The 12081-nt window shown below is 41.2% G+C and overlaps 1 protein-coding gene across 2 annotated transcripts; it reads left to right on the plus strand.

Moving 5' to 3' along the window:
- The first annotated feature begins 2184 nt into the window (after positions 1-2184).
- LOC149320640 (uncharacterized) lies at positions 2185-11346 on the plus strand. Of its 2 annotated transcripts, none has more exons than XM_089503728.1 (4): positions 2185-2300; positions 4477-4562; positions 4753-4873; positions 8195-11346. In XM_089503728.1, the coding sequence occupies exons 1-4, from the start codon at positions 2201-2203 to the stop codon at positions 10159-10161; spliced, it is 2274 nt and encodes a 757-aa protein (XP_089359854.1). In that variant the 5' UTR covers positions 2185-2200; the 3' UTR covers positions 10162-11346. The 2 variants fall into 2 exon arrangements, with proteins under 2 accessions (XP_089359854.1, XP_089359855.1); XM_089503729.1 differs by having other exon boundaries at positions 2185-2294.
- The last annotated feature ends 735 nt before the right edge of the window (positions 11347-12081 follow it).

The raw sequence follows: 12081 nt of genomic DNA on the forward strand, positions 1-12081 counted from the left end.
GATTCTTAGGGCTAGAGCAAGTGGAAGGGTCCTGCCTTGAAACTGGGCCTGATGGTCTAAGTTTGTAGCTAAGAAGGAAAAGGGGAATGTACGCACACACCCTGCCTATCCTTGTTGACTTTTTTGAGGGGAGGAAACTTTCTGTACAGACTCAGCAAGAGCCACTTTTCAACTTGGATCTAGTTGTAAATCTAAATCTTCTCTCAAGGGAGTCTTTAGAACTCACAGGATGTCTTCTTTTTTTTGTAGGCCTCAGTGTCCCCAGTAATTTCACCTGAGACAGAATCCGGTAAAAGAAGAAAATGCTTTCCTGCCGTATTGGAAACAAGACTCCGTCTGCCATGAGTTAGGGGGATTTCACACTGTTCAGTCAAAGTACAGAAGGAAAGAGCCATGTTTCTTTCTGAAGGAACTACGCAGAGGAGCTTTGGGGAGAAGATGCTCAGATCTGAGGTCCAGTGCCAGCACTTCAGGCAGTTTGCCTTCCAGGAGGAGGCTTTGGGGCCCCGGGAGGTTTGCAGCCAGCTCCACAATCTCTGCTGCCAGTGGCTGAAGCCAGAGAGACACACCAAGGCTGAGATGATGGACCTGGTGATCCTGGAGCAGTTCCTGGCTGTCCTTCCCCCAGAGATGGGGAGCTGGGTTCGAGAGTGTGGAGCGGAGACAACCTCCCAAGCAGTGGCCTTGGCAGAGGGCTTCCTTCTGAGCCAGGCAGAGGAGAAAAAGCCGAAAGAGGAGCAGGTGAGCTCATTGTATCCTGGTCATTTTTAGGGACCATTACAATTTTTTTAATAGTATTATTTTGCAAGGGTTTTTTTTTTAATTCAACAACTGAGCTTTCTTAAAGCAGTAGAGAAAGAAGGCCTGCTGGTCAGTCAAAAGGCAGATCAAGGAATAGGGATACAGTCTGTGTTGGGATGATCTTTCTCCAGAAGACACAATTTGCATCCAGATTGCAAACTGTGGTTAGCAAACTTACTTTAGGAGAAGGCTGCATAGACATTCTTATGCTAAAGGAGAAAATATTCACAAGCACCTTTAGGATTCAATATAAGTTATCTATAGCAAGCAGAAATACATGGACTGATGAAGATCTTTTGAAACGGTTGTAAAGACCTCTGGAAAAAGCTGTCTATTCAGTTCCTAGATGCCACAAATTCCAACTTTATGTTGTAAATAATTATTTTCAAGATTTTTCAAATCCTAGAACCTTCAAAACTTGTGTTCCTCACAAGTTACAGGATTCAAAACCTCCTATTCTTCTCCAGTGTTTCAGACTACAGGACTTTCAGATTTCAGGTTTTATAAACTGTGAATGGACTTTATTATGGACAATAATAATAATAATAATAATAATAATAATAATTTTATTTATGTTTCCCCGCATCTCCCGGTTGGATCAAAGTGGGGTTACAGATAAATAAAATCACAGTGTATACATTAAAATTCTCCGACTCAATTATTAACATTAAAATCCAGCATGTTTACTACTAATTACAAACAGCAATACAATACTCAATACAATATAATGGGGAAATAAACCAGCATCTCATTCAAGGGGCATGTCAGTCATTATCTTACATCGTATCTGGGTATGCTTGGCGAAATAGTTCAGTTTTAACTGCTTTCCTGAATATCTCCAATGAGGACGCTGAACGGATGTCCTCAGGAAGACAATCTCGGAGCCCTTATTGAAAAGGCCCTTCGTGAAGTGGAAGCATATTTGGGGTTCATAGTTTCCAATAAATTCTTACCCAATGTTCTAAGGGTGAGAGGTGGATTGCATGAGGAGAGGCAGTCCCATAAGTAACTTGGACCCAAGCCATATAGGGCTTTATTTTTATTATTTCTGATTGTCGATTTGATGACTTGTTAAAATTTGCAGTTACATTTTTGTGTATCCTAAGTCATAGCACATAAACATATGCTTTTCTTGGTTCATAGATGTATAGTAGTAAGTGTTCAGTACATATTTGTGTTTTTCTTTGTAGTTGTTCTAGTTACTCTAAACCATTGTTGGACCCTGCCCCTCCCCCCAAAAAGATACAAATAAATAACATCATCACCACCATCATCTAAATCTAGCCATTCCATCCCAGCCTTTTTCTGGAAATCCTCTAAAGTGGAGGTGACACACTATAAGGTCTTGTCCTCTTCTTTCCCTAATTCTTCTCTCCTGCAGGACTTGTTTGCAGAAGAGATGACTGAGGTGGACATGTATTCTTCTGAATCCAGTCAAAGGCAGTGGCCCAAGTGGATCATGCTGGACAGAGAAGGAAGGTCCTCCTCACTAAGTAAGGGTAAGAAGGTAGTTTCCTGCTGGCCTCAAACAGATGACCAAAAAGGGCAGCATTGGGAGTGGGGCACGCATATGATGCTCACTCTGAATATGGCCGGAAGCCGCCCCGGATGCAGCTCTTTCCTAGAGAGTTGGCCCAAAACTGACCTGAAAAGGAGTACAAAAATCCACTCCTTTTCGACTGGCCAGTTCAGGAACACACAAGCGGCCCAGATTGGGGACAAATGGGCTATCATGGCCCCAAAGCAAACGGAGGCAGCATGGTCCCAGAGCTGCTGCCTGTTTGGCTATCTCTTTACATAAGGAGGTAGTTTCTTGCTTGATTCCTTCAAGTATATGTGAAATATCTGGGCTTTATGGCTTATAGCACTTGAACTATTTTATATAGCCTAACCAACACTTTGAAATTAGAAGCATACCTTAGGTAACCAAGTCTCTAACAGTCAAGTATATTTTAGAAGGACTTTTTATGCCTGCCCAGCCTTCCTTTTCCTTCTCATTCTCTGTGTAGCTAGATTTATTTTAAGCAACAGTGGCACTGGGAGGATGTGGAAGGAGAATTGGAGAATCACAGACGTTCAGTATCTAGTTATTGTAGCATGTCTGCAGAACAATGCAATAAAGCTTGGTTTGGGAATGAGTGGGATTCCATTCTAGCCCATCTTATTGTAGTACTGTATGCCTGCCTATAACAGGCAAGCTAAATGGCAGCTCTCTTACTGACCCTGTGTGACCAGAAAAACAATGAAAACAGAGAAAAGGGAAGAGCAGATAAGATAGCCTCATTTGCTCTCCCTTTATGTTTTTAAAAAATGAAGAGATCTGTAAGTCTGGCTACCAAAGTGGAAATCGTAACAAAAATGGTGGATAGTTACAGATGCAGTCACCACAGGTGCATTTTGGAAGAAGCCTTTGTGTAATATGTAGAAGGTTGAAAATGTTTTTGTTTATTTATGCAAGGCTTGCCTTGATTTAGGGCCAAAACAGACTGCAGAAATAATCCATCTTGAGACAACTTTAAATGCCCTGGCTCAGTGCTAGGGAATTTTCAGAACTGTAGTTTGTTGTGGTACCTGAGCTCTCTAACATAAAAGGCTCAATGTCTCACAAAACTACAGTTCCCAGAATTCCCTACTATTCAGCCGGGGCAGTTAAAGTGGTCTCAAACTGGATTATTTCTGCAGTCTGTTTTGGCCCAAAATTCTTTCATGTGTGCCTTTTATTAGTTTTGAATAAAAAGGTTGCTGAAATATGTTGAAGTGCTCTTCTTTTTTGTGGTGTAGGAATCTATCCCTACTCTTTCCATGTCACTTCTGCCTCTAGGACCAAGTTTTCTGTTCAAGTAATGCCCAGAAACAAATCTGCTTGGTTACCTGAGGTAAACGTGTGCATGTTTAGAAAGTCGAAAGCATGAATGGAAGGGGCTGCTTTCATGGGTTGATATCCTCATCCTCAGACAGCCCCCGAGTCGACCATCAATTCCTGTCCCCTACCTATGCAGGGAAGAACCAGAAACCTGGACTTATTTCCAATTCCATTCCTTTCTCGCCCAAATTTTGATGCTTTTTCCTTCAAGCTAGTTAACATTTTTGTAGCTGTTTAATTCCCTGTGGGATACTTGCCTACTTGCTTTGCACATATTTGTAAAGGTTTTTTTTTTTTTGTGCCCCTGTCATTCTCATGTTTCTCTTCATTCTGCCATGAACTCCCACTTTTTTTAGTCTATATGCTATGGTGTTTACTGCCTTTGCATGAGTCGGTGGGACCTGAAGGAGAAAGAAGAAAGAAGGATTATTATTACTGTTATGCTTCCTTTCTCCTAAATTGGTCCCAATATGGTGATCCAGTCACAAAAGATGCTTCAAATAAAGACAGTAAAATTTTTAAAAGCAATTCAAAACATAACATTGACATAATAAGCTAAAAATATGAAATCATTAAAAACATAGCAAGCTGATAATATAAAACCATTAAACACGTACCAAAGTAAACCCCACCCCTGATAAGAAGCCTCCCTAAGCACAATTACATATTAAAAGCCTGCTTGAAGAGAAATGGAGCAAATGGAGAGCAGATAGTGGGCCACTCTAGCCTCCTGCAGAAGTTTCAAAGGATAGGAGCAGCTACCCTTACGCTAATGGTTAACAGCATTCTCTTTTCTTCTCTGTTCCTCTCAGGAGGTGGAATAAGGACTGGGTCTATGTGTACAAGCACATCTCTTCATCCTGATGGACTCAGAACAGCTTCTGCAAGACTAGATCAGGTACGGAATAGGATCTCAAGGGAGCCGTCTCCCTTTGACCACTCCCTGGTTCCCACAGAATCTTGTCTCCCCCCCCCCCCCCCCCAATTGCCTTCATCAAAGATGCCACTGTTAAGGACCTGAGGATGGCATCCTGTAAGGATTTCAATTTTCTTGAGCAATCTGAAAAAATAATTACCTCTTTCTTCAGGTGATCTTTGAGGAGTTGGCTGTGTATTTCACAGAGGAGGAGTGGGCCCTGCTGGACCCAAGCCAAAAGGCCCTTCATCGGGAAGTGATGGAGGAAAATCTGTGGGCCTTGTCCTCTCTAGGTGAGGCTCCCTCTTTCTTGTGATTAAGCATCTTACAAGTGCTGAAAAGTAACCCTGAGAGTTTCTCTTTACTCTTGATACATTGTAGCCGGCTGAGTGATTTTCTTCCAACTATCTTCATTACTGGCCTCTTTTCCCGGGAAGCCCTTCATTAGCTGATCTTAAGTCAAGGTCACTGAGGTCTAGGTGGACTCCTGAGCTTGGACCACTGTGTGGTATATTGGGAGTCCCACTAGCAGTACCCCTCCGCGCAAGGGCCTGATCTGCCTTCTACAGCTGCCACTGTGGCCTCATCCAGCCACCATTAAAATGAAAGACTGGATTGTTTCAGGCCAGGTAAGAAGGGGTTATTTAGCCTTCTGTGCCAAAAAATATTGCTGCCTCACAAAACTACAAATCCCAGGATGCTATGACAGTTAAAGTGGTGTCAAACTGCTTTATTTTTTACAGTGTAGGTGCACCCAAGGTCCATCTTCTCTTCCTATTTCAGACTGCACCATGTGGTTTGGCTGCCTGTGGTGCTGGGTAGTCACACAAACATTCTTCATGTGTTTTGCAAGATCATTACAAGTCAAGCATGGGATCAGAATATTGTATATGGTCCCTTTCCCTCTCCTTGTCAATTCTTATATTTTATATATCTTTAGGCCTTGGATACATGGAATGCAGGCCCTCCTATCCCTTTCAAAAGAGTCTTTTTGTGTGGTAACACCTTCTTTTGAGGAATCAAATCAGGGTGAATCACACAGACTTAATAACCTGTATCCCTCAAGCCCTAAAACCAGTTGATCCTGTCCTTGAATTCTCTCCCCATAGTCTCTACCCAACTCTTTGCCCATGTTAAGAAATAAGCAGTGTTGCATCTGCTTTGATCGTAAGTCCTCACCTAGACCTGTCTCCTGTTTTTCCGTAGCACCCAGTCTCATCACTGAAGGAGATGCTTGATTCCTGGGTTCAAATCTTTGACACACAATAAACTAGCTTCTCTGTCTTCAGTTAGCTTGTTCAGGATAATTAAAATGAAAATGGCCTGCCTGCCCACATTGACAGCAGATTTTATATTCCAATATTCTCTTAAGAAATAGTCTTTCCCTGGCCTAACTCTCCTTTTGGTCAGGAAACCTGACTCTCTGACTGCCACTTCTTAGTCCTTTTAGTGTTCGACATTGGTACTTTGCCAATTCTTTGGGTTTTTCCGTTCATAATATTGAGGCTTCAGCATTTTTCTTCAGTAAAACAGCTTCTTCAAACAGCTTCATTTATCTACCACTTCATACTGAATTAACAGTATCTAAGTGGTTTACAACTTTAAGCTAATTGCCCCCAACAATCTGGGTACTCATTTTAGCCACCTTGGAAGGATGCAAGCCAGAGTCGAGCTTGAGCCCTTTATGCTGGTATTGAACTCGCAACCTTATGGTTTTGAGTGAGTGGCTGCAATACAGGCATTTAACCACTGGACTACCAGGGCTGATCTGTCAACTGTTAACTGAGCAGCCTACACTACAATTTTGGGATTTTTCTCTTTTCTCTCAATTTTAATCTATATTAATGAAACTGTTGTTGTTGTGTGCCTTAAATTTCTTCAGAGGGTGCCATTGCATCCTCTGAGGCTGTCAGAGTATGATTTGGGTTTTCATGGCTGAGCCGGGATTTGCACCCTGGTCTCCAGAGTCATAGGTTGATGCTCAAATCACTATACCACACTGGCTTTCTATTTGTGAGATTTAATGTTATAAATGTTTAGGCTTTGTCAGCTTTCATTTTTAAACTCTATAGTTCTTTCCTAATGTTCAGCAGTTAATCCAAACTGCTATTTCTCCTTCTGCTTTACACATACCATAAATCTGAGCCTCCTCCAATCTCATTTCCCCTTGGATTTCATATCTGGAATCTAAAACAGCTCATTATTTCCTCAGACTTAACACTCAGTTCCAAACAAGATGTTTAAAAATTTGTAAAATAAAAAATGCTGTCCCTGTTATAATATTTGGGAAAACTTTTCATATCAATTTGGGGAGGTTTATACACTTCTTTTTCCAGTTCTTAAGAATCTGTTTTCGATCCTCTGCTAGATACCATAGACTTTTACTCAGGGACTGTTTTAATTCAACTACAGCTTTAATCAATCATTCTCAGCCTCCAGCTACTCCCCCACTATATAACTCGGACTTTTCCCCTTCAGGATCAATGGCGCTGACACAGACATATGGAATCTCAAATCTCTGAATTCCCTCAGCAAATCAGAGATTTTTCCAACTAGATCTCTAAATACCCACTGGATTTTCTGAGATCTCCACTAGACTTGTGAAATCCCACTGCTCTTGGCACCAGTTTTTGATAGGCAGAGACATTACCTTATTTCTCCTTAGATTGGGTCTCAGTCTGACCTTAATAAAAAACCTTGCTCATGTCCTTTCCTTAGTGTTATCTCCTACCTACTTTCATCAAACAGCCTCCTTTATGTCATAGATCTAGGAACCCCGGTGCTTACTCCAGTGTCCAAATAGGTTGATGATGTTGGTAGTGTGTTTCTCAATTACATACCACACAGACAGTATTAGTGATTATATGAAAACAAACGTGTTCATATAATAAACTAATGTTAAATAAGTGGACATTCCCTTGCTGTTCCGTGAACTAACTATTCCATGAACTGACATGTCTTAATAATTCATTGTTAAAGTGTCTCATGCCATCAAAAAACAACTGACATGGAACAGTATCAGATATTTAGTGGACATTCTTTACATTCTAAATCAGTAGTCCTCAAACTGTGCCCTTTAAGAGAAGCCAGAATCCTCAACTACGTTGGCCAATAGTCTGGGATTCTGGGAGCTGAAGTCCAAAAATCTCTTAAAGAGCACAGTTTGGGGACCATTGCTCCAAAATAATTCCATAGATAGGTGCTCTGAAGATCATTCTTCAAATCAGTACTTCCACCTGTATTTCAGCATTACATGATGGGTGTAACAGCTAGGTATTGATCCCTAGTCTCCAGGGTCAAAAAAGCACTTGCTGCCCTATACTAATTCTACATTAATGTAATCCAGCACAATCTGTTCTGTCTGTGAGTTGGTACATCCTCTCCTGGAACATCTTATTCGAGATCAGAAACAACCCAGATATTTCCTGTTTAGAGGCTTATAATAGGAGAGGAACATCAGAACAGGGAAACCAAAAGAATTGTGTTTAAGGGGAATGGGCAGTGGGATGAACTGAGATTACCAAAATCCTTACAGCTGTGTGCTCTCAGTGGCATTTACAGTTTGCCTTCCATTTCTTTTTTGAGTTCTTACCAGTACTTTCTCTTCCTTCCAGGCAGTGATGGCCCGCTAGAGTATGAAGAAGAAACATGCCAAGCATTGGTGCAAAGAGACCAATGCAAACGGTTAAAGGAGGAAAGAAAAACCGATACTGAAGAGGAGTGGAGGACCACACGTCCTTATCAGAAAGGTGATGTTTCTGGACCTTCAGTCCAAGGATTCTTGCAAAAAGGAAACAGAAGAAATAAATATCTTTGTCTTGCATGTGGGAGAAGTTTCAGGTCTAAAGCAAGTCTTAATCTTCATAGGAGGACTCAGACTTGGAAGAACTCTTTCAGAGGTGGTAAGTGTACATATGATTCCAGTCTGAATTCACTTAAAACAATTCACACCAGAGAGAGACCATTTCCATCCTTCAGTTTTGGAAAAAGTATCAGGATGAGAGCACAGCTTCTGATAGACCTAAGAACCCATACAGAGGAGAAACCATTGAAATGCTTGAAGAGTGAAAAGAAGTTCAGTCAAAAGGCATTCCTCTCTTGTTACCAAACAGTTAATGCACAGGAGAAACCATTTAACTGCTGGGTGTGCAGAAGGAGTTTCGTTTGGAAAAACAACTACATTCGACATCAAAAAACTCACATACGTGAGAAACCATTTAAATGCTTGGATTGTGGGAAACATTTCAGTCAGAAGACACATCTCACTCGTCATAAAGCAACTCACACAAGAGAGAAGCCATTTAAATGCCAGGAGTGTGGAAAATGTTTCACTAGAAAAACACACCTCATGCGTCATCAAGCAATTCACACAGGAGAGAAGCCCTTTAAATGTTTGGAGTGTGGAAAAGGTTTTATTCAGAAGACGCACCTCACTCATCATCAAGCAACTCACACAGGGGAGAAGCCATTTAAATGTCTGGAATGCGGGAAAAGTTTTATTCGGAAGACACATCTCATCCGTCATCAAGCAACTCACACAGGAGAGAAACCATTTACTTGCCTGGAGTGTGGGAAAAGGTTCTGTCATAAGCTATACCTCACTCGGCATCAAGTAACACACACAGGGGAGAAACGGTTTAAATGCCTGGAGTGTGGAAAAGGTTTCATTGACAAAACAGGCCTAACTCGTCATCAAGCAACTCACACAGGGGAGAAACCTTTTAATTGCCTTGAGTGTGGAAAAAGTTATATCCAAAAGACAGATCTCACAAATCATCAAAGAACCCACAGTGGAGAGAAGCCATTTAAATGTCTGGAGTGTGGGAAAGGTTTTATTCGGAAGACACACCTCACTCATCATCAAGCAGTTCACACAGGAGAGAAACCATTTAATTGCTTGGAGTGTGGGAAAAAATTTATTTGTAAGACAGATCTCACTTATCATCAAAAAACACACACAGGGGAGAAGCCATTCAAATGCCTGGTGTGTGGAAAGGCTTTTATTCTGAAGACAGATCTCACCCGACATGAAGCAACTCACACAGGGGAGAAGCCATTTAAATGTCTGGAGTGTGGGAAAAGTTTTATTAAGAAGACGGATCTCGCTCATCATCTAAAAACTCACAGTGGGGAAAAGCCATTCAGATGCCTGGAGTGTGGAAAAGGTTTCCCTCGGAAGACACAACTCACCCTTCATCAAGTAATTCACACTGGAGAAAAAGCATTTAAATGCCTGGAGTGTGGGAAACGTTTCAGCCAGAAGACACATCTCACCTATCATCAAGCAACTCACACAGGAGAGAAACCATTTAAATGCCTGGAGTGTGGAAAAGGTTTTATTCGGAAGACAGACCTCACCCTTCATCAAGCAGTTCACATAGGAGAGAAGCCATTTAAATGCCTGGAATGTGGGAAAGCGTTTGTTTGGAAAACCCAGCTCACTTGTCATCAAAGAATTCACACAGGGGAGAAACCATTCAAATGCCTGGAGTGCGGGAAAGATTTCGGTCAGAAGGCACACCTTGGTCGTCATCAAGCTACTCACACAAGGCAGAAACAGTTAAAAGTATTTGAACATTGAAATTTTTTTTTCAGAACAGATATCTTACCTGACATTAAAAAATACTCTGTACCACCTGCCGTTAAAGTCTTTATCGCTATGATAGTTGCACAATTGCTGCACACCTCTGCTATTTGGATTGGGGGAATCACATCAGCAGTTAGACAACAACAACAATATTTATTTATTTATTTATTTATTTAAACCTTGCTCTTCAGCCAAAAGGCTATCAGAGCGGCTTACAAATTGTTAGACATTTCCCTGCCCTCAGGCTTACAATCTAAAAAGACAAGACACAAAAGGAGAAGGGAATGGCAGTGGGGAAGGGGAAAAGTCCAGCAGATCTGCTCTCCCTCTGATGCCTGGACCCCAGCATCAATCTTTGGGATGAATTGTTGAGCTCTCCTTCAAATTCTCAGATACATTTCTAATACAGTTTTAGTGTTTGAAAGAGAGGTATGCCCTCTTAATGGAAGGACTTGGATTGCATCTTTAAAATTTTGGCTGAAGCTTAATATTTTTAAATTGGGCACAGGTTTACATTTCTATCTATATCCGGATGAATACATAAACCGTTAGTCAAAGCTTGTTGCCCTAAAGCTGATTCAATTGATCTGTAATCATCCCTCTATTTATTACTTTTTGTGACTTTTGCGCCTATTTATATTAATCCTTCTTATCAAGCACATTAAGTGTACAGTATGTTGGGCCTTTTTGTCCAGCCAACTATTTAAAGAATTTTATCATAGACTATTTACCAAGGCAAGATTTAACGCTTTTCCTTCTGAAATGTTTGGAGGATTTGCTGGTGTCCCTTATACTGCAAGCTTATATTCCTGCAGTCATCAGAAGCAAAATCATGAAGCCCATTTTGTCTTGTGGATTCGACACGGAGGCCTGGTGATATATGATTAATCCATTAATGGTGAATCTACGAGGAAAATCATCCAAATTTTATGTCAGAGTCTTATTAGAAGATAACATTCCCAATGTGACTTTGGTGGTTACCAGGTTGTTTTCTGAGGTGGTCAGGATCAGAGAACAGCTAACCTCTGTACTAGGGATAAATGTCTGAAATAAGCTTTATCTGTATGAATTGCATAATTGTTCCTTGTGTCTTTAATTTATATGTTGTGAATTTGATTTTGCTGGGTCTCTGCACAATAATAAAGAATTGTTGTTGCTATTTTAAAAAACATTCATACCTATGAAAAACCATTCATATGCTTACAGTATGAAAAGTATTTCACTTATTTTTCAAAGGTTTTGACACCAACAAAAAAGTGTCCCAAAGCAAAAAACCAAGAAAGCACATGGAGAGGAAACCATTCAAATTCTTGAATGGTGGGAATACATGAAATAGGAAGCATGATACTAAAGAATCCAGACAGGAAGAAGAATGTATGAATACTTGTAAAGTGAAATAAGCTCCAGTTAGAGGTGACTCCATAGGTCACACTAAAACATGGGAGAAAGGCCACTTCCATAACAAAATAAAAATGCAAGCATGCTGCAGGGAACAAAATCTCTGACAAAGAACTTTATTTTTATCAAATCCTTTTACATTTGTTCCCCATCCCTTTTCCTCCTAGTTCTTTCTAGCTGGATGCTTTTTAGCACATCATGGGAGGCTAGTAGAGAGGACTGGAAAAACAGGAACTTTGGTTCTTACCCGCTATACGTCCATTTCCAGCGGAGAAGTTGAGATCCTCCTTAGAATTGGGATTTACCAAAGCCCTCCCCTATTCAGGGGTGTGTGTGCTGCAAAGGGGGAGATGGCGGAAGTACGCGCTGAAGGACCCTCCTGCCAAAAGCAACTTCAGCTGACTGATAGAGGTCAAGCTTGTAGTGTCTGACTAAGTTGGAGGGGGTCTTCCACGTAGCGGCTCTGCAGATCTCTGCCACGGGGGCTCTAGTAGCCCAGGCTGCTGAGGTGGCCGT

This window comes from Sceloporus occidentalis, unplaced genomic scaffold (assembly GCF_023333645.1).
Source record: "Sceloporus occidentalis isolate IW3139 unplaced genomic scaffold, rSceOcc1.0.p SCAF_1, whole genome shotgun sequence".
In the NCBI taxonomy this organism is placed as follows: domain Eukaryota; kingdom Metazoa; phylum Chordata; class Lepidosauria; order Squamata; family Phrynosomatidae; genus Sceloporus; species Sceloporus occidentalis.

What these genes read in the sequence shown, in the direction of transcription:
- LOC149320640 (XM_089503728.1), top strand. Translation starts at nt 2,201, where the DNA reads ATGACTGAGGTGGACATGTATTCTTCTGAATCCAGTCAAAGGCAGTGG. An exon ending in GTCCTCCTCACTAAGTAAGG is followed by an intron (nt 2,301 to 4,476) that starts GTAAGAAGGTAG and finishes TGTTCCTCTCAG; the next exon opens with GAGGTGGAATAAGGACTGGG. An exon ending in GTGGGCCTTGTCCTCTCTAG is followed by an intron (nt 4,874 to 8,194) that starts GTGAGGCTCCCT and finishes TCTTCCTTCCAG; the next exon opens with GCAGTGATGGCCCGCTAGAG.